Source organism: Neomonachus schauinslandi, chromosome 10 (assembly GCF_002201575.2).
Source record: "Neomonachus schauinslandi chromosome 10, ASM220157v2, whole genome shotgun sequence".
NCBI classification, from domain to species: domain Eukaryota; kingdom Metazoa; phylum Chordata; class Mammalia; order Carnivora; family Phocidae; genus Neomonachus; species Neomonachus schauinslandi.
Window position 1 is genome coordinate 49123051 of NC_058412.1, and position 22405 is coordinate 49145455.

Genomic DNA, 22405 nt, shown 5'->3' on the forward strand with positions numbered 1-22405 from the left:
AGCAGGCCCTAGTCTGAGGTGGTAAGCTTCCCATTAGTCTCTAAAGGAGAGTCCATTGGGTGTCAGGTCTGGATGTGCTCCACTACAATCACATGCAAAGTCTCAGAACTGAGCCAAGGGGAGTTAACTAGGAAGGGAGGGTTCTGCCTCTTCTCCACAGAGACTAGAGGTATAGGCTATCAGGTCCTGGAAGCCAAGGAGAATTCCCCTACATTTGTGCCAGTAGGGGAGACTAGCTGCTAGACCAGCTGCTGGGTCCAGTATGTCGGTGGTTAGAGTGTTGATCTTAGAAAGCCAGCTCTAACCCATAGTAGAGACATCTAGCTAATATGTCTTATTTAGTATCAATTGCTGAGAAATCTCAGCCACAGGGACCCAATATACCTTTACCCAGCTGCCTATGAGCTATCTTAACAGCCCAGCCATGACATACAGTCTTGGCCAGCCAGACGTGGATGCCCTTACAGTGTCATCTTGCACTGTCTGGCACTATAATGATGACATTCTAATCCCAGATTCCTTGGACGATATGGTGCGCAAGGCCTTAACACAGCTGATAACCCACCTACAACATAGAGATTGGGCTACTGCACCACATAAAATTCAAGGTCCAGCTACAACTGTTAAATTTCTTGGCATTAATTGGCCCTCTGAAGGCCAAGAATTCCACTCCTAGCCCAACATGTCTTAGCTCTCTTCACATTTTGGAGGCACACATACCACACCTATCCACCATACTTAGCACCATTTATGCAGTTACACACAAATCCTCTACATTTTAACAGGGAGAAGCCCTACCACAAGCTTTACAGTTGACACAAAAGTCAACTCATCAAGCCCTACCCATGGTTCCCTCTGGCTCTTCCTTCCAGGTTGAGGCACTGGCCACCATGTACTATGCAGCCTGGAGTCTATGGACTAAACACCTTTCCTGTCTGCCTCTTGGCTTCTAGACCAGATGGCTGTCATTCATAGCCACCTGCTACACCCCTTAAAACATCAAATTCTGGCTGTTTATTGGGTTTTGTTACAGAGACAACTGGACAGGAACAGACCCTGTTCTCCTGTGTACCCACATTCCTATTACATCATGCATAAGGGATGCCACCCAATAATGACTTAGCACAGCCACAAATGCCTCTTTGCTAAAATGGAAATGGTAGCTTCTAGACTGGGCTAAACCTGACATGGCAGATCTTTCCACATTACTGGAGGATGTGGCTTCCTGGATCCTCAAACCACTGCCAATGGACCTTGAGGAACTGCTGACAGTGCTCCCACTGCTTAAGCCTCTGGTGACCTGGGGTAGTCCCTGGGAAGAGCTGATAGAACAAGAAAGGGATTCTGTATTCTTCATGGATGCAGTGGAGCCTGTTGGGAGAGTGGCAATATATCAGCCTGTCAGAGGTGCCATGCTTAAAAGATTGTTAAGTGAAGGTTGGCTAGGTTGAACTTGTGGTGGTACAAATGGCTGTACGGAGTGCAGTTGCCCAGACAAGCCTCTTGCTCCTATTTTCACTGACTAATGGACAGTTGCTACCAGGCCAGCAGTTTGGTCAGACCAATCGCAATAGGATGATTTTCACATTCAAGGCTATCCCATTTGGGATGCCCCAAATTTGGAGAGGCAATGCCCTGGCACCAGTCACAAATAAGGTTACCCATGTTTTAGCACATACAAATGCTACCACACCAGAGTCTAACTCCAAGGCAGATACCCTTGACCAAATTCAGGTCACCACAGGTTTGGGGCTCTCAACCACTGACTCTTTACCAACAACTGTCAGCTCCACCCACTACCACAAAACCAGTTTCCCCATTGTCAACCATTCCAGCCTTTCTTAGTCACTACTTCCATACTCCTTATTCCTTGTCTGAATGGTACCGTATCTCTTTGGGTCATGAGGGAACTGCAGCCAGAATGGTTTGGCCCACCGCCCCTGCAAAACACACTGTTTTTAACTGCAAATTATGCTCTCAAACCAAACACTGGAAACTGCCCTGCCATGCTTAATTTCTGCAAGGAGATAGCCCCGTAAGCTTCTGGCAGGTTGAATTCACTGGGCCACATCCTCTGTCAGCAGGCACTACCCACTTCACTATTATATGTGTAGATACTTTTACCAGCCTGCTGTCTGCTACACCCATCAGGTACAGCTCTGTGGAACAAGTAAGCTCCTTATTTTCTAAGTATATCCTGCCCCCATTCAGCCCTCTAGGCACCAGTGATTCAGATCAAGGATCTCATTTCACTGCCCATACAACATAGCACTGGACTTTCCAACAGGGTATCTGATGAAACTTTCATCTCCCATAGCAGCTACAGACTTCTGGCATTATTCAATACCACAAAGGAATTCTTTTAAATTCCTTGCTCCTTAAGTTACAAGGCAGCAAATGGACTCCTAAATGGACTTCCTTGCTACTAAGGGCACTTTAAAACATTTTAAACTCTATGACATATGGACACCACTCTCCTCATATCAACTAGGCTTATCTGGCCATGCTGTCTATGGCTGTTATCATGGGGTAATCTGATGCCTTTACCTTACAGAGCAGTAGTATTTACATTTTCCCCAACATTACAGATTTAAAATGTCAATCAACTCACCTTCCAGTATTCCCTGACAACCTGATTGAGGACAGATGGTTACCTCTCCTAGTCATAGACAGTCCTGGGCCAGTAGAAGAACACACACTGTGTTCTATGCTGCTGCTGGACCACACTTACTCACTTGATAGGTAAATTCCAATTGAAATTCCAATGTATAGTGGCTTCAGTGGATGGCTCATTTCTCCTAACCATACCTCCCCACAGGAAGTGGATGTAATTGTACCCAGACCCACTCAAAGTAGGGAAGAGGCACTCTGGCTGATTGATACCAACAATATTGGATGACATCTTGGTGACATGATCGTAACACTTGGCCCTACCCCACTTTATTTTTTTAAAAGATTTTATTTATTTATTTGACAGAGAGACAGCGAGAGAGGGAACACAAGCAGGGGGAGTGGGAGAGGGAGAAGCAGGTTTCCCACTGAGCAGGGAGCCCGATGCGGGGCTCGATCACAGGACCCTGGGATCATGACCCGAGCCGAAGGCCGATGCTTAATGACTGAGCCACCCAGGCACCCCAGCCCTACCCCACTTTAGAGGAGGCCACCAATGAGCTGCTGATCCACAATGGCCCCATAATAAATCTTCTCATGAGGCAGTCAGGACAAAACTATAAAATGCAGATGCTTGCTACTACTGGCCTAACTCTGTGCCTTTTGTACCATGTGGGTCATGAAGCTTCTCCTTGACCCCAGAAAGACAACACTAGAAAGCTGCTGGAAACGAACAGCACTCGGTCACAACTGCACCCCAGGATGGGAAGATGGCATGTGCTGAAGTCAGCCCTAGAGTGGCTGCATCAGGTGTGGAAACTAGCTAGGAGATTCAAGCCCACGATCTTAAGTGGAATCAATGGCATAAATGCTTAAAGGCCACCAGCTATAACACTGCCCTAATTTCAACCCTAACTGGCTGATAGGTTTATGCAGTTCAGACCCATCCCCAGTAATACAGGGCCAAACATTAAACAGTCCGAAGCACATAACTAAGTTTTCTTTATACCAAAGCTACACATATGCCTCCAACCTTTACTATTTATGGATGGAGACGTCCTATGCCTCCGAGGACAGCACTGTCCAGTCATTTGAGGTACACTCCCCCAAGAACCTCCAAAGTTTACTAAGAATTGTGAACCAGTAGATGTTTATGATGATGCAAGCAAACCTTAACCAGGGCATCTCAAACCTGTGTGACCCTGTTAGGCTCCTGGGTCCATCAGTTCCCCTCCTGGGTGGATACCTGGAAGAACCACCCTCCTCTGGAATGGCTCTCTCCACTGCAACAACACTGGAGATGACAATACCCCAGCCCATGATGGCATGGGACAAAACTTCATCCCAAATGCTGCCTCCAAAACCCTCCACAATAGCAGAGATGACAACTGGGAAGATGACCCCGAGTGGTATTTTGTCAAGTTAAATTATGTGTTTACCTCAAGGCCCCCTTGCTTACTATAGTGCTTGCTGCTGGAGTGTGAAGCAGTCTAGGACTGCCAGGCTGCTCTCCATTGCACTTTTGAGCTTTGAAAGGCCAAGGTATCTGTCAAGTCTCATAAACTTACAGAGGCCCCTTTAAACACTTCACTTAGTTGCTTGCCCTCACCATACCCATTAAATTGGCCCATGCTTCTTACTGGGGGTTAGTAAATTTAATTTCTGCTGGAAGAACCCCTCTCTGGCTGTGGATGCTACCACCAGAGCACCCCCCAAACACTCTCACAGGACTACAGCCGTAGGGTCACCTCCCTCACAACCCCAAGGAGACCCTTTCTGACTGTCACCACTCAGCTTTCCACAATCCTCCCATTCAAGCTCTCCAATAGTTTATTTCTGTCCCATGCACAGGAACCAGGGCTAATTTTTTGAGCCACTGTAATTGCTGGGAATGTTAATGAACTCAACAAAGGGTTAGCCTAGCTTGCCCTCATTTGCCCAACAAAAGGCATCCCACACATCTCTGCAGTTTGCCTGGCCACTCTCTACGGTGCTCAACTGCTCCCATGCAGAACACTTTGCAGTATAGTACATGGCACCTGGCAGGAGACCCCACATGCTCTTTGTAATTCCCCATATCTGCGCAGGCACCAACACCACAAAAATGAATATAACATATACCTTGCCCCAAAGAACACAAACCCCACGATCTTGGGCCTTGCAGCTTAGTCACCCAGGGGAACTCCAACTTACTCTAGCTTCCACAATAAAAGTGTTCACTATGAGTCCAGTGCCCTGGGGCAATCACACATACACGGTTCTCCATATATGCACTTCTTCCTCAAATTCCAACACATTTGCCTCCTTGCTGGTCCCCAGGGAGTCCTGTCTGTTCATACCAATGTACTTCAGTACCCTGGCACGACCCTTACAACCTAATAAACAGGAACCCCAGTCTGTCCTTCTGTCCCCTCATGTCAAAAGCATTCAGAATTCCTCCTCATTATGTTGAAAATAGGTCTGCTACTACCCCTTGCAGGAACACCACCACACTAGGCACACAACAACAAATTCTTAAGGCAAACACTAACCTGTCAGCCACCCTGGCTGAATACACTGCACTGCTACCCCAAAGCATAGACTTTATACAATAACATGATTCTTTAGTGCAGAAGTTTTGGATAAGTGCTTTAGATTCCTTATTGGGCAAGGAAGAAGGTATATACACTGTGGAATGCATCACTTGCTGCATATATATTAATAATTCTGGACAAATTTAGACAAATTTACAAGAGGTGGCCTAAGAGGTACAAATATTCCATAATCTTACCCAAGTTTTTAATTAGATACTTACCTTAACCTTATCCATGGGCTTTATTTTCTTGGCTGGACCCCGACAAATGGAGGGATAGTTACAGACAGGATTTTAAACTACCATTTCTCTATTGATACTGTTCACTGGCATTTTTGCTTTGCTTAAATGTTTCATGAGCTAGGTGACCAAAACCCTGCCAGTGGCTTTTAACATCTCCACCATCTGGACAGTGCCCATGGTTTTCCCTAAAGACTAATGCCTAGGCATCACAGGGTCAATTGTGATGAGAAAAAAGCTATTTTGAGTTGCTGCCTAGGTATTTTACAGTATGACAATCCTGCTCACACTCACAATCTGGACAGTTTGATAAGGACCTGAGCTCAGGATTCCCCGCCAGAAGTCTCCACTTTGTTTCCCTCAGGCAGCTTTTAAAACAACTACTTAGAGTTAAGACTATGAAAAGTTAGTGACCTCTGCCCAACCACCTTATAGGTAATAGGTGTTTGCTACCCTGTTCTCTATCTCCCGCTTGCTCATGACCTGGGACAGAGGACTGCCTTTCCCTCAGCTCACTGAGTGCCCCTTGCCCCTACTCAGACCTACCCGCCCACCACCACCCCTGCTTCTGGGATCTATAAGTAATAAATGTTGTAACCTAACTTCCACTGTGTGAGTGTACTGAAACTGCATCTTCAATCAAAATGATCTTGGGGTTTTCACTCTCCCAAAGTGGGAGTTTGGATGCTGAGGAAGTGATCTGCTAGTCCTGTGAGCATAGCTAATGTCTCCTTATTCAGTGGGCCATAATCTGCATATTCATAATGTAATATACCAGCTACAGGCCCCATAGGGTACTACATAGGATACTACACAGGATACCACAAAGCAAAAAAACTAGTTGGAAAGAGAGAGCATCAAAACTGGACATGTCAAGGGGCGCCTGGGTGGCTCAGTTGGTTAAGCGACTGCCTTCGGCTCAGGTCATGATCCTGGAGTCCCGGGATCGAGTCCCACATCGGGCTCCCTGCTCGGCGGGGAGTCTGCTTCTCCCTCTGACCCTCCTCCCTCTCATGCTCTCTGTCTCTCATTCTCTCTGTCGCAAATAAATAAATAAAATCTTTAAAAAAAAAAAAACTGGACATGTCAAGACGTTGAAATTAAGAGATCAGAAACGTAAAACGATGATAAATATGCTAAGAGCTCTGATGGATAAAATGAACAGCAGGTACAAGGACAATATAAGCAAGGAGATGGAAATCCTAAGTAAGAATGAAAAAGAAATGCTAGAGATTAAACACTTTAATAGAAATGAAGAATGCCTTTGATGGGCTTACTACTAGACCAGACATGGCTAAAGAAAGAATCTTGAGCATAAAGGTATCTCAACAAAAACCTCCAAAACTGAAAAGTGAAGAGAACAAAGACTGAAAAAACAAACAAAAGAACAGGACATCAAAGGACTCTGGGACAACTACAACAGGTGTAACATATGAGCAATGGAAATACCAAAAAGAAAGAAAGGAATGGAAGAAATATTTGAAATAACAATGACTAGGAACGCCGGGGTGGCTCAGTTGGTTAAGCATCTGCCTTCAGCTCAGGTCATGATCCCAGGGTTGTGGGATTGAGTCCTGCATCAGGCTCCCTGCTCAGTGGAAAGCCTGCTTCTCCCTCTGCCTGCCGCCCTCTCCCCTTCCCCCACCCATGTGCATTCGCTCTCTCTATGACAAATAAATAAATAAAACATTAAAAAAAAATGACTAAAAATTTCCCACAAATTAATGTCAGACACCAAAGTATAGATCCAGGAAGTTCACAAAACACAAAGCAGGATAAATGCCCCCCGCAAATTACACCTAGGCATAACATTTTCAAAGTACAGAAAATCAAACATAAAGAAAAAAACAGAGAGACACCTAGGTGGTTCAGTTGGTTGCCTTCGGCTCGTCATGATTCCAGAGTCCTGGGATCAAGTCCCACATCAGGCTCCTTGCTCAGCGAGGAGCCTGCTTCTCCCTCTGCCTGCCACTTCCCCTGCTTGTGCTCTATCTCTCCCTCTCTCTCTCTGACAAATAAATAAAATTTTAAAAAAATAAAGAAAGAAAAAATACTGAAGGAAGTTACAGGGTAAAAACACCTTATCTACAGAGGAACAGAGAGTTACATCCAATTTCTCCTCAGAACCTATGCAAACAAGAGAAGAACAGAATGAAATATTTGAAGTGTAGAGGAAAATAAAAATACAAATTTGGAATTCTCTAGCCTATGAAATTATCCTTGAAACTGAAGGAGAAATGAAGGCTTTCCCAAACAAACAAAAATTGAGGGAATTTGTTGCCAGTAGACTTGCCATGCAACAGATGTTAGCAGAAGGACTTTAGAGTAAAGAAAAATAGAGTCAGAAACTCGAATCTACATAAAAGGAAGAACATCAAGAAGGAATAAGTGATGGTTAAAAGAAAAACCACACACACACTTTTTTCTTATTTTTAATTGATCTAATAGATAATAATTTGTTCAAACTATTGCTTGCGTGTGTGTACAGATGTGTATGAATGAATGACAGCAATGATACAAGGGACGGGAGGAAGAAATCAGGATTACAGTTGACCCTTGAATAACAGAGGTTTGAACAGCATGGATCCACTTAAACACTGATTTTTTTGACAGATACAGTACTGTAAATGTATTTTCTCTTCCTTATGATGGTAACATTTTTCTTTTCTCTAGATGTTTTTTATAAAAATGTAGTATATAATATACATAATGTATAAAATACGTTAACTGATTATGTTACCATTAAGGCTTCTGACCAGCACAGGCTATTAGTAGCTTTGAGAGAGTCAGAAGTTATATGCAGAATTTCAACTGTGTGGGGAGCTGGTGCCCCTCACTGCTGTACTGTTCAAGGATCAACTGTATTTTGTTATTAGAAGGTACTCACACTACCTGAAGTGGTATAGTGTTATTTGAAAATAAACTTGGATTAGTTGTGAATATTCTACAAATTCTAGGGCAACCACTAAAAAAAGTTTTAAAAAAATTTTTTAAGTGTAACTGATATGCTAAGAAATGAGAGAAAATATGATATAAAATGATTAATTAAAACACAAAAGACAGAAACAAAGTGGGAGAAAAAATTGGAATGAAGAACAAGGGCAAAATAAAAAATAGTAGTGAATATGGTAGATATTACTCCAAGTATTTCACCAATAACCACTTTGAAAATCAATTATCTAAGTACACTAATGAAAAGACAAAGATTGTCAGAGTGAATAAAAAAACAAGATCTAACTACATGCTATCTATGAGAAAGCCACTTTATTTGCAATGACATGGATGAAACTAGAGGGTATTATGCTAAGCGAAATAAGTCAATAACAGAAAGACAATTACCATATGATCTCACTGATATGTGGAATTTAGAAACAAAACAGAGGATCATAGGGAAGAGAGGGAAAAAATGAAACAAGACGAAACCAGAGAGGGAGACAAACCATAATCATAGGAAACTGAGGGTTGGTGGAAAGGAGAGGGTTATAGGGATGGGATAACTGGGTGATGGACATTGGGGAGGGTATGTGTTGCAATGAGCACTGGGTATTATATAAGACTGATGAATCACAGACCTGTACCCCTGAAACAAATAATACATTATATGTTAATTAATTGAATTTAAATAAAATTACATTTATAAAAAATAAAAATAAAATAAAATAACATTTATAATTAAATACTCAGTCCATGATTAGGAGTAGTGGTGACATAACAAAGCTTGAAGATAAAGTTAAAATATCATTTTAGTAAGTGGGACAATAGTTCCTATCTCACTGAGCTTTTCATTGAGAATAGTAACAACAGTAAATAATTTTGGGAGTGTTACTATGTGTTAGATACAGAACTGCTAATCATTTTATGTGTATAATATGACTTAATACTTAGCAAAATCTTAGAAGGTAGGTGTCATTAACATTTCCATTTTATACATGTTGAATCTAAGAACAAGATAAAGGTTAGGTAACATTTCTAAAACTTCAAAGTGAGTTTTTGATGGAGCCAAGAATCCAACACCAGAGCCTCAAACAAAAGTACTACTTTTGTGTATTGGCTTTTAGCCTAGAGTGAATTTTCAATTTTACCCCCTCTGCTGAACAAACTCAATAAAGGAGGTGAAATTTATAATATATATACATACACACATGTACACACATATGCATATGTATATGTATGGATGGATATGCATATGTGTATCTATATCTAACACTAGAAAGGAGATTTCAAGTAAACAGGCCCAGGGTTGTCTAATAAATGGAAAAACAACTCCAAAAAAAAAAAAGAAAGAAAGCCACTTTATTTATTTAAATTTTTAAGAGAGAGAGGGGTTGGGGAGGGTCAGATGAAGAGAGGGAGAGAGACTCTTAAGCAGGCTCTGCACCCAGCACAGAGCCCCATGCGGGGCTCAATCTCACAACCCTGAGATCATGACCTGAGCTGATATTAAGAGTTGGATGCTTAACAGACTGAGCCACCCAGGTGCCCCAAGGAAGCCACTTTATTTTTTTTTAAAGATTTTATTTATTTATCAGAGAAAGAGAGGGAACACAAGCAGGGGAGCGGCAGGCAGAGGGAGAAGCAGGCTCCCGCTGAGCCAGGAGCCCAATGCAGGACTCCATCACAGGACCCTGGGATCATGACCTGAGCTGAAAGCAGACGCTTAACCAACTGAGCCACCCAGGCATCCCAAGGAAGCCACTTTAAGTATAAAGACACATATAGATTAAAAGTAAATGGATGGGGCGCCTGGGTGGCTCAGACGATTAAGCATCTGCCTTTGGCTCAGGTCAAAGCCCCGCATCGGGCTCTCTGCTCAGGGAGAGCCTGCTTCTCCCTCTCCCTGCCACTCCCCCTGCTTGTGCTCTCTCTCTCTATCAAATAAATAAATAAATTCTTAAAAAAAAAAAGTAAATGGATGGAAAAAAATATACCATTCTAAAACTAATCAAAAGAAAGTAGGAATACTGTATTAATTTCAAACCAAACAGACTTCAAAGCAAAGAAAGTTATCAGGGATAAAGAAGGCCATTACATAATGATAAAGGGGTCAATTCTCTGAGACATAATGATCCATAACGTATATGTGCCTAACAAAAGAGCGTTAATCTACATGAAGCAAAAACTGATAAAACTACAAGGAGAAATAGATGAATCCATTATTATAAATGGAGACTTCAACATCCTCATCAGAATGAACTGATCTATTAGGCAGTAAATCAGTAAGGACATAATTCAACAACACCATAAATCAACTGGATATAATAGATATCTATAGACTACTTCAGCCAAAAACAATAGAATACACAATTTCTTAAGCTCCCATGGAACATTCACTAAGACAGGTCACATTCTGAGCCATCAAACACACCTTAACAAATTTAAAAGAATAAAAATCACATAATGTCTGCTCTTAGACCACAATGAAATTAAACTAGAAATCAAAGCAAGATAATAAGAAAATCCCTAAATACATGGAGATTAAACAACACACTTCTAAATAAAGCATGAATCAAAGAATAAATCTCAAGAAAAATTTAAAAACATTTTAACCTAATATTTAAAAACATATTAACTTAAAATGAAAACACAACTTATGAAAACTTGTGGGATGCAGGGAAAACATGGCATAGAAGGAAATTTTTAGCATTAAATGTATGTATTAGAAAAGAAGAAACATCTAAAATCAATAACCCAAGTTTCTACATTAGGTAACTAGAAAAAGAATAGCAAATTAAGTCCAAAGCAAACAGAAAAAGTATAAGATTTAGAGCAGAAATCAATGAAATTGCAAATAGAAAAAACAGAAAAATGAACTAAACAAAAAAGCTGTTTCTTTTAAAGACCAATAAAATCAATAAGTCTCTAGCCAGAAAGTGAAAAAGAGAGAAGACACAAATTACTAATATCAAAAAGGAAAGAGGTGACATCACTACAAATCCCATGGACATTAAAAGGATAATAAAGGAATAGAATGAACAACCATATGACCACAAATTTGATAACCTAGATGGAATGGAGCAATTTCTTGAAAGAGACAATGTGCCAAAACTCACACAAAAAGGAAAAGACATTCTGAAAAGGCATCTATTTATTAAAGAAATTGAATCAATAATCTTTCAAAAGGGAAAATGCTAGGCCCAGCTGGCTTCAGTGGTGAATTCTACCAAACATTTAAAGAAAAAATTATACCAGGGCGCCTGGGTGGCTCAGTCGGTTAGGCAGCTGCCTTTGGCTCAGGTCATGATCCCAGGGTCCTGGGATCGAGCCCTGCATCGGGCTCCCTACTCCGCAGGAAGCCTGCTTCTCCCTCTCCCACTCCACCTGCTTGTGTTCCCTCTCTCGCTGTGTCTCTCTCTGTCAAATAAATAAAATCTTTAAAAAAAAAAAAGAAAGAAAAAATTATACCAATTCCTTACAATCTCTTTCAGAAGACAGAAGCAGAAGAAACACTTCCTAATTCATTCTATGAATACCACAACCAGACAAAGACATTACAAGAAAAAAAGAAAAAAAACAAAACAAAACACACAGACCAGTATCTCTCAAAAATAGATGCAAAAATCCTCAATAAAATAATACCAAATCAAATACAACATAGTATAAAAATAATTATACACCATGACCAAGTGGGACTTATCATTCAAAAATCAATTAATATGATCACATCAACAGGCTAAAAAAAGAAAAATGACCATTATGTCAATAGATACAGAAAAAGAATTTGACAAAATCCAACACCTATTCATGATAAAAAAACTATCAGTAAACTAGGAATAGAAGGAAACTTCCTCAACATGATAAAGAGTATTTGCAGAAAACCTCCAGCTAACCTCATACCTCACGGTAAGAAACTAGAAGCTTTCCCACAAAGACCAGGAACAAGTTAACGATATCCCATCTCACCACTCCTTTCCAACATCAAAATGGAATTTCTAGCTAATGTGATAAAACAACTAAAGGAAATAAAGATACACAGATTGAGAAGGAAGAAAAAAAACTGTGTTTGTAGATGATATGATCATCTATGCAGAAAATCTAAAAGAATTAACAAACTCCTGGAACTAATAAGCGATTATAGCAAATGGCAGGATACAAGTTAATAGACAAAAGTCAACTGCTTTCCTATATACCAGCAATGAATAAGTGGAGCTCGAAACAAAAAACACAATACCATTTATATTAGCACCCCCAAAAATGAAATGCTTACATTAAACCTAACAAAATATCTATAAGCTCTCTATGAAGAAAACTGTAAAATCCTGATAAAAGAAGTCAAAGAGGGGCTCCTGGGTGGCTCAGTTGTTAACCATCTGCCTTCGGCTCAGGTCATGATCCCAGGATCCTGGGATCGAGCCGAACATCGGGCTCCCTGCTCAGTGGGAAGCCTGCTTCTCCCTCTCCCACTCCCCCTGCTTGTGTTCCCTCTCTCGCTGTGTCTCTCCCTGTCAAATAAATAAGTAAAATCTTAAAAAAAAAAAAAAAGTCAAAGAATCAAATAAATGGAGATATTCTATGTTTATGGATAGAAAGACTCAATGTTCTCAAGACCTCCCAACTTGACCCTGTTCCTCTTAACCTGACCTAGGGATTCATTGCAATCTTAATCATAATCCCAGCAAGTTATTTTGTGTATACTGACACACTGTTTCCAAAGTTTATATGGGAAAGTTAAAGACTCAGAATACCCAACACAATACTGAAGAAAAGGAACAAGTTGGGAGGACTGACACTAAAAGACTTACAATGAAGCTACAGTAAGTAAGACAGTGTGGTACTGGTCAAAGAATAGACAGAAGAACAGAACAAAGCTGAGAAATAGATCCATGTAAATACAGTCAACTGATCTGTCCCTTTGACAAAGGGACAAAGGCATGGAGCAAAGACAGTCTCTTCCACAAACGGTGTTGGAACTGACCATCCACATGCAAAAAAATGAATCTAGACACCGATTTAAAACTCCACACAAAAATTAACTCAAAATGGATCATAGACCTAAATGTAAAATGCAAAGCCTAGAATATAACAAAGGAGAAAACCTCAATGACCCTGGATACAATGATTACTTTTTAGATATAACCTCAAAGGTACAATCCTTGAAAAAGTAACTGATAAGTTGAACTCATTATAATTAAAAACTTCTGTACTGTGACAGACAATGTCAAGAATGAAAAGACAAGTCACAGATTGGAAGAAAATATTTACAAAAGACACATCTGATAAAGGACTATTATCTAAGATATACAAAGAACTCTAAAGAATCAATAAAAATCAACCTAATTTAGAAATGGGCCAAAGACATTAATAGACAATTCACCAAAGAAGATATACAGCTGGAAAATAAGCATATGAAAGGATGTTCCACATCATATGTCATCAGAGAAATGCAAATTAAAATGAAATTCCTAGGCACCTGGGTGACTCAGTCAGTTGAGCATCCTACTCTTGGTTTCAGCTCAGGTGTGATCTCAGGGTCATGAGATCAAGCCCCACGTCAGGTTCCACGCTCAGCACGAGTCTCTTTGTTCTTCTCCCTCCCATTCTGCCCCTCCCCCTGCTTATGCACTCTCTCTCTCTCAAATAAATAAAATTTATAAATTAAAAAAATTTAAAAAGTAAAACAAAACAACAAGACTTCACTCCACACCTATGACAATGGCCAAAATCCAGAACACTGACAATACCAAATGCTAGCAAGGATGTGGAGCAACAGAACTCTGAATCACTGTTGGTAGAAATAAAAAATGGTACAGCCACTTTGTTTTTCTGTTGTTGTTTTGTTTTTTTTTTAAAGATTTTATTTATTTATTTGACAGAGAGAGACACAGCAAGAGAGGGAATACAAGCAGGGGGAGTGGGAGAGGGAGAAGCAAGCTTCCCACTGAGCAGGGAGCCCGATGCAGGGCTCAATCCCAGGACCCTGGGACCATGATCTGAGCTGAAGGCAGACGCTTAATGACTGAGCCACCCAGGCGTCCCAGTACAGTCACTTTGTGAGACAATGTGGTGGGTTTTTTTTTCTCTCCTCCATTTAAATGTGTGTGTGTGTGGTCTGTTTTTTTTTTTTTTTTTAATTGAAGTATAGCTGACATACAAAGTTATAAACAGCTTGGTGGTTTCTTACACAACTAAACATACTCTTACCATATAATCTAGCATTTACACTCCCTGATAATTAACCAAAAGAGCTGAAATGTCCGATTTCCACACACAAAAAACTGCATAAGGATGTTTATAGCAGCTTTATTCATAATTGCCAAAACTTGGAAGCCACCAAGATACTCCTCAGTAGATGAAATAAACTGTGTGGCACATCAAGACAATGGAATATTATTCAACATTAAAAAGAAATGAGCCATCAAGCCATGGAAAGTCATGGAGGAAACTTAAATGCATATTAATAATCCAGAGAGGCCAATGTGAAAATGCTAAATTCTGTTTTAGTCCAACTATATGACACATTGAAAGTATAGAGACAGCAGAAAGATCAGCAGTTGCAGTGGAAGTTGGAAGGAGGCAGAATTAAATAGACTAAATTTTAGGGTGGTGAAAATACTCTGTATGATACAGTGATGGATAGCTGTCATTACACATTTGTCCAAACCCATAAAATATATAACACCAGGAGCGACCCCTAATGTAAACTATGGACTTTGGGTTATTATGATGTGTCAATGTAGGTTCATCAATTGTAACAAACGTACTGCTCTGGTAGGGGATGCTGATAATGGCAGTGGAAATGCATGTGTCAGGGCAGGGAGTCTATGGGAAATCTCTGTATCTTCCTCTCAATTCTGCTGTGAACTTTATTTTTTTTTTAAAGATTTTATTTCTTTATTTGACAGAGAGAGATAGAGAGAGAGAGAGCACAAGCAGGGGGAGAGGCAGGCAGAGGCAGAGGGAGAAGCAGGCTCCCCGCCGAGCAGGGAGCCCAATGTGGGGCTCAATCCTAGGACTCCGGGATCATGACCTGAGCCGAAGGCAGACACTTAACTGATTGAGCCACCCAGGCGCCCCTAGTTGTGAACTTTATTTTTTATTTTTATTTTTTAAAGATTTTATTTATTTATTTGACAGAGAGAGACACAGAGAGAGAGGGAACACAAGCAGGGCGAGTGGGAGAGGGAGAAGCAAGCTTCCTGCGAGCAGGCAGCCTGATGTGGGGCTCGATCCCAGGACCCTGGGATCATGACCTGAGCCGAAGGCAGACGCTTAACGACTGAGCCACCCAGGTGCCCCTAGTTGTGAACTTTAAACAGTTCTAAAATATAAAGTCTTTTTTTAAAAAGTTGATACGATGTTAAAATAAACACTGGAATTCCTTCTGCCATGATTCAACAATTGAACATTTTCCCCTATCAGTTTTATCTCTCTATACAAACACAGGTATATGACACTTCAATCCTAAATAGTTCACCACTGCATCTGCTAAGAATAGGGACATTCACCTGTCATATAACCACACTACCAGTATCAAACCCAGGAAATACTCTATAACATTTCGTAACAAGTCAGCTACTTTTCTTGGAAGATAAATCTCTGAGAGACAAGGATTTTCTATCCTGTTCATGTCTAATCTATTTAAGATTTATTGACATTTTCTTAGAAAATCAGCCAATTCATGAAAATTTTAAACCTAATAAAAAAACAGGTATATATTATATTCTCTTATAATTTCAAAATTTCTCAATGGTATGCTTAGCATACTCCTTTTAATTTATAACATCGAATTATTTTCTTGTAATCTTCTAGTTAGAGATCACCTATTGATGTGGAATATTTCCAAGATTCAACTCTAAGTGTTAATGTTCAATTCTCTTATTTTTCTGTTTTCTAGTGCATTAATTGATCCATTTGATTTTATAATTTCTTTCTTACTACTTTCTTAGTTTGGCTTGTTTTATTTTTACTCTTAAGTTTGTTTTATGGTTTTCTTTATAAACTTAAGAGATATTGGTCCATATACCATAATGATATAAATTACTGACTTCAAACTTTTCCTGTCTTCAGAGGTTACCAAACAAAAAAGGGAAAAGAGAGGAGAGAGTATCCTGCTAAGCAAAGACAGTAAATCCGTACATACAAAGTGAATTTTGTTATAGTTTGGGGGGAGTCAAAATGATCTGAGTAGTTAATGCCAACAAGCAATGTAAGAGGGTGTCTTTAGGAGCCTACAAAATTTTGTCCTCTGCACTTCTGTGGGCTAAAGGGAAGTAAGGCAAATAATCTTATGGTTTGAAGTTGTACCTGAACATAAAAATCAGTTCCTTGACATAGAAAACAAATAGCAAAATGACAGAAGTAGGTTGCACCTTATCAGTAATTGCTTTAAATATAAATGGATCAAACTCAATCAAAACATCAGGGATGGCAGAATGGTGAAAACACCATTTTTCAACTACATACTATCTCTAAGAGACTCACTTTAAGGAAATTCTGACATAAGGTAGAACATGGATGACCCTTGAAGACATTATGCTAAATGACATAAACTTATCACAAAAACCAAATACTGTATGATTCTACTTATATGAGGTACTTAATGAAAATCATAAAGACAAGGCGCCTGGGTGGCTCAGTCTGTTAAGTGTCTGCCTTCAGCTCAGGTCATGGTTCCGGAGTCCCAGGATAGAGCCCCAAGTTGGGCTCCCTGTTCAGCAGGGAGTCTGCTTCTCCCTCTGCCCCTCACCCGACTCGTGCTCTCTCTCTTGTACTCTCTCTCAAATAAATACATTTTTTAAAAATCTTAAAAAAAAAAATCATAGGGGTGCCTGGGTGGCTCAGTCAGTTAAGCATCTGCCTTCAGCTCAGGTCATGATCCCAGGGTCTGGGATCAAACCCCACATCAGGCTCCCTGCTTGGTGGGGAGCCTACTTCTCCCTCTCCCTCTGCTGCTCCCCCTACTTGTGCTTGCCCTCTCTCTCTGTCAAATAAATAAAATCTAAAAAAAAAAAAATCATAAAGACAGAATGGTGCTTGCTAGGGGCTGACGGGAGGGTGGAATGGAGAGAAACTGTTTAATAACAACAGTTATTTAACTGTTTAATAAGTACAAAGTTTCACTCTTGCAAGATGAAAAGAGTTTCTGGAAATGGGATGGTGATGATGATCTCAAACATATACATAAATCTAAAATCCAATCTAATTTATACTTTTAAAAAACTTTTCCAAAAAAGAGATAAGCCAAATAATTATGCTGTATCACTGACAAAAAATTTTCTAAAAAACTATGAATTAGGCCAAAAAGTCTATGCATTATCAATTTTTATACTATTAATAATAATGATAATTGCCAATTATTGAGAACGAGATATCACACATTCCACTAAGCATCATCTCATATAACCCATACCAAAACCCTGTAAGATAGGTATTACCATACCCTATTACCATTCATGAAAGCAGACCAAATGCCCTATCCACAAGAGAATGGACAAACTATCATATATTCTCACACTAGAATACTTACAGTACTAAAAATGAATAAACTAAAACTATATACATCTACACAGAAGAATCTCAAAAACCCAACTCTGTGTGAAAAGTGTAATTCTCAGAATATATACCATGTTGATTCCATCTATTAAAGAATTCGAAACTATACTGAACAGCAAGAGAAAATCAATACATGTCAGGATACGAAGTCAAATGACAAAGCAAATCTATTCTTATTTTCCTAAGGAGATAATTTTTTTCAAAAGATGAGTTTGGAATTAATTAACACCTACTGAATCTAGTCCTTAAATATTAACTTTGAAGAAATAAGACTCTTAACGCTTTATCCGAAGACTATCAATGACTCAGCTCGTGTCATCAATGCCCAAGTAAAGAGATACAAACTCTACGGCCCTTTCTTTCACATTTTCTCTCTTCATTTCTAGATTTCTTTCATACCTTGGACAAGTCAGCTGTTCTCTCATGACCAAACAACTTTGCTTTGATCTCTTCTACTTTTCTCCTATCATCTTCATTTAATTCTGAAATGGAGTAGCCACATTCATGAGCCAGATTAAATTTCAGATTCCAGGCTGAAAAGAAAACATAAAAACACTTGAGAAAATGCAATGCAAAAATGATAATTTTCAGTGATTATAAGAGCACAGAAAACCATCAATATATCCAGCTAAATGCTACCACAATACTTAGCAAAAAATATGTGTTCTCAATTATATGACAAACTATTATAAGTTCTTAAGAGCAATCATTTCACTGAAAAGTGTGATTTTTAAAAACTACATTCTACAGATATTTCTCCAAAAAGGCCACTTTAACTATGATTTTCCATTTTTTTTAAAGATTTTTATTTATTTATTTGACAGTGAGAGCACAAGTAGGAAGAGCAGCAGGCAGAGGGAGAGGGAGAAGCAGGCTCCCCACTGAGCAGGGAGCCCGATGTGGGGCTCGATCCCAGGACCCAGGGATCATGACCCGAGCCAAAGGCAGCAGCTTAACCGACTGAGCCACCCAGGTGCCCCGATTTTCAATTATTTTTATCTTAATTTCCTTCCAATCAGGATGGTCCCTTTGCCTCCCCTATTAGTTCCTGCTACAGTTACTGTCGCTTCCAGGAGAGCTGATATTTAATAATAATCAATAAAACTTGGGAGTTTTCTAGAATCAGAATATGCATAAGTGATAAAAGGTAAGTTTTCTCAAGGGAAAACAAACAAATCAGGGAGGCCTGAATTGTTTATAAGTTGCTCTCTAACATATTCCCCATTTTGTCTTAAAAATTTTTTTTTTCTTTTTTAATGGCATTTTACTATTAGAGATTAATGGGATTAGTAAACATCCTCTTTCAAAGCTCTAACCCAAGTTTTAGTGTGAAATACTTGTTTTTTCTAATGTCTAAAATATGCTCTAAGAATTTTATTAGAAAATGGAAAATGTATATATAGTTTTATGATACAGTGTGATTTAGAGCAGAGCAAATTGTTTTCATTTTTTTTTTTCTGCCTCCAAAATAGAATACTATCCTAGGAGGATTAAGCAAACAGGAGAACTTTAGGAATCTGAAAACCCCAGCTATCTCCTTATTCTCCTTCAGGCTTTAGAACCTACCTAAGACCCTAAACTTAAACTAGCACTATTAATACTGTGACTTAGTTACATTATTGGTTAAATGGACCTACTCTGGATTATGGTGGAAAATGTAATCATTCTAACAACCCTACGAGAAAATAAATTTAGACTCCAAACACTTAACTTTAAACAAATTATTAAAGTATAATGTTTATAAGCTTGACCTACCTTTATAACAAATTATCAGTTCCTACCTCGTGCTCGTACTCGACATTCCTCTTCCTCTGCATTTCTGAGTATTTGTTTAGCATGATTCAGTGAGGATTCACATTTCAGAAGGTTTCTGACATGTGCAGCCAGTGAATCTACACTGCTACCACCAGCATCATCACTCTCCAACACACCTTCTTCTTCTCTACTATCTGTCAAGCTTGTCTTGGGTGAAGCATATGGAATGAAGTTTAGAAGAACATCAGAAACTGACTCCAATGAATTACTGTCCCATGAGCAGGAACTGGCATCACTACTTGAATCACTTTTAATGATAGTCATCATAGGTATAACAATTTTATTCCCAATGGTTCCACTATACCCTTCAGGTTCAGATCTCATTACAGATTTGTCTGCTCTATATTGCCGAAGGGTTTCGTCTACTGTCACTCTGGCTTTGCTTTCTGCTTCCTGTAGAGGACTTCTAACTGTAGTTGAACTAATAAACTCCCAATTCTCAATGCCTCTCTGGCATTTCAGATTTGTCTGTGTGCTAATATCCTTCTGTATGCACTTGTCGCTTGGGCTTTCCTCTGTAAATGGCTGTCTTTGGGGCAAATCACCATTAGATTCATCAGCTGTGAGGGGTTCTTTGAAGCAAACCACCTTCTTAGATTGTATAAATGAAATATCACTAACATCTCTGAAAGGGACCAGGGGAGCAGGAAAATTGCATCGTTTCAGTGCTATATTTTCTGCCTCCATTAAAAGGGTCCGAATCTCTTTAAGAGTTTTGGAACCACTGCTTGTATCTTGATTTTCCTCAGACCCAACATCTTCAAAACCTGAAGATTCTGGCTTACTTATTACAACTCTACCATCAGCCTGAGAACTTAAAGGTACACTGTTTGAGATAACACTGGAGTTAGAAGAATCCAAATTATCTATTAGCATTTGAACATGGTCTGAAACAAGTTTCTGCTTCTCCCTATGTGAATAAGTACCAGGGGTAACTGTTGATAACCCAGTAATCTGATCAACTTGCCCAACACCCCTTGAGAACATCAGAGCATCTTGCGTTTTATGTCTATCTGGAAAATTCTGTTGACAGAATATATTTGGTTTCTCTCTGTGTGAAAAGGAACTAGGAGGAACTGTTGGTAACAGACTTTTCTGGTCAGCTGGTACAGGAATTGTTGAAACCTTCAGTGCATCTTCAGCTAGATGTTTGTCTGGCAATTCCTGTGGGTAGAAAATATTAGATTTCTCTCTGTGGGAATAGGAACTAGAAAGAGGTATTGGTATCCCAGAGTTCACATCAGTCGGTTCAGAGACAGGTGAAATTTTCAAAATATCCTCACTATGATGTCTATCTGGCAGCTCCTGTTGAAAGGGCTTCACTCTCTGAGAATAGGAGTTATGAAGAACTGTCAGTAACGGAGTCGTCTGGTTATCTGGTCCAATCACAGCTGGAATTTTGGGCTTTTCTCTTTGTGAGTAGGAACTAAGGGGAGTTGTTAGTAACTCAGTCTTCTGGTCATCTGGTAAAATCACAGGTGAAGTCTTGAGTTTCTCTTTATGTGAGTAAGAGCTAGAAGATCCTGTTGGTATCTCAGTCTTCTGATCAGCAGGTCCAGGAAGAGCAAAAATTTTTAAAGCTCCTTCAGTAACATCTGGCAACTCCTGCTGGTAAAAAATACTGTCCTTCTCTCTGTATGAGTAGGAACTAGAGGGAATTATATGTATCCCAGTCTTCTGGTCAGCTGGTCCAGAAACAGCTGAAACTTTCAGAGTTTCTTCAGTAATATCTGGCAACTCCCTCTGATAAGAAAAGATGGGGCTCTCTCTATGTGAATAGGAAGCAGAGGACCCAAATCGTATCCCAGTCTTCTGGTCAGCTGACCCAGGAGCCCCTAAAACTTTTAAAGCACCTTCATTAGGCTCTGGCAACTCCTGCTGGTAAGAAATGATGGGCTTCTCTCTATGTGAGTAAGGAGTAGAGGTTACTACTGGTATTCCAGTCTTCTGGTCACCTAGTCCAGGAACCCTGAAAACACTTAAAGCTGCTTGAGTAAGATCTGGCAACTCTTGCTGATAAATGATGGGCTTCTCTCTATGTGAGTAAGAAGCCGAGGTAATTGTTGGTTTTCTGGTCTTCTGATCACCTGGCCCAGAAACAGCTGAAATTTTCAGAGCTTCTATAGGCAGCTGATTGTCTGACAAGGGCTGTTGGTACAAAATACTGGGCTTCTCTCTATGAGAGTAAGAAACAGAAGGTACTGTTGGTATCCCAGTCTCCTGGTCAGCTGGTTCAGGAGAAGCTGAAACATTCAGAGCCTCTTCAGTGAGATGCTTATCTGATAAGGCCTGCTGACAGAAAATAATGGGCTTCCCTCCAAGTGAGTAGGAACTTGAAGGTATCCCAGTCTTCTGATCACCTGTTGCAGAAACAGCTGAAACTTTCAGAGTCTCTTCAGTTAGATGACTGCCTGATAACTCCTGTTGGTAAAAAATGTTAGACTTCTCTCTGTGTGAGTAAGAACTAGAAGGTTCTGATGGCAACCCAATCTTCTGGTCAACTGGTCCAGGAATAGCTGAAACTTTCAGAGCCTCCTGAGGTACGTGGTCATCTGTCAAGCCCTGTGGGTAGAAAATGATGGGCTTCTCTCTAGGTGAGTAGGAACTAGGTTCTGATGGTAACCCAGTCTTCTGGTCAGCTGGTCCAGGAATAGCTGAAACTTTCAGAGCCTCCTGAGG

At 39.9% G+C, this 22405-nt stretch overlaps 1 protein-coding gene across 1 annotated transcript in view; it reads right to left on the minus strand.

Annotated features, from left to right (window-relative positions):
• ALMS1 (ALMS1 centrosome and basal body associated protein) overlaps positions 1-22405 on the minus strand; it is a 213108-nt gene that overhangs the window by 122774 nt on the left and 67929 nt on the right. Inside the window, exons 10-11 of the mRNA XM_044918883.1 lie at positions 19693-22399; positions 18311-18444 (exon numbers count right to left, since the gene is read on the minus strand). Coding sequence (XP_044774818.1) covers positions 18311-18444; positions 19693-22399 — 2841 coding nt within the window. The remainder of the gene's footprint in view (positions 1-18310; positions 18445-19692; positions 22400-22405) is intronic.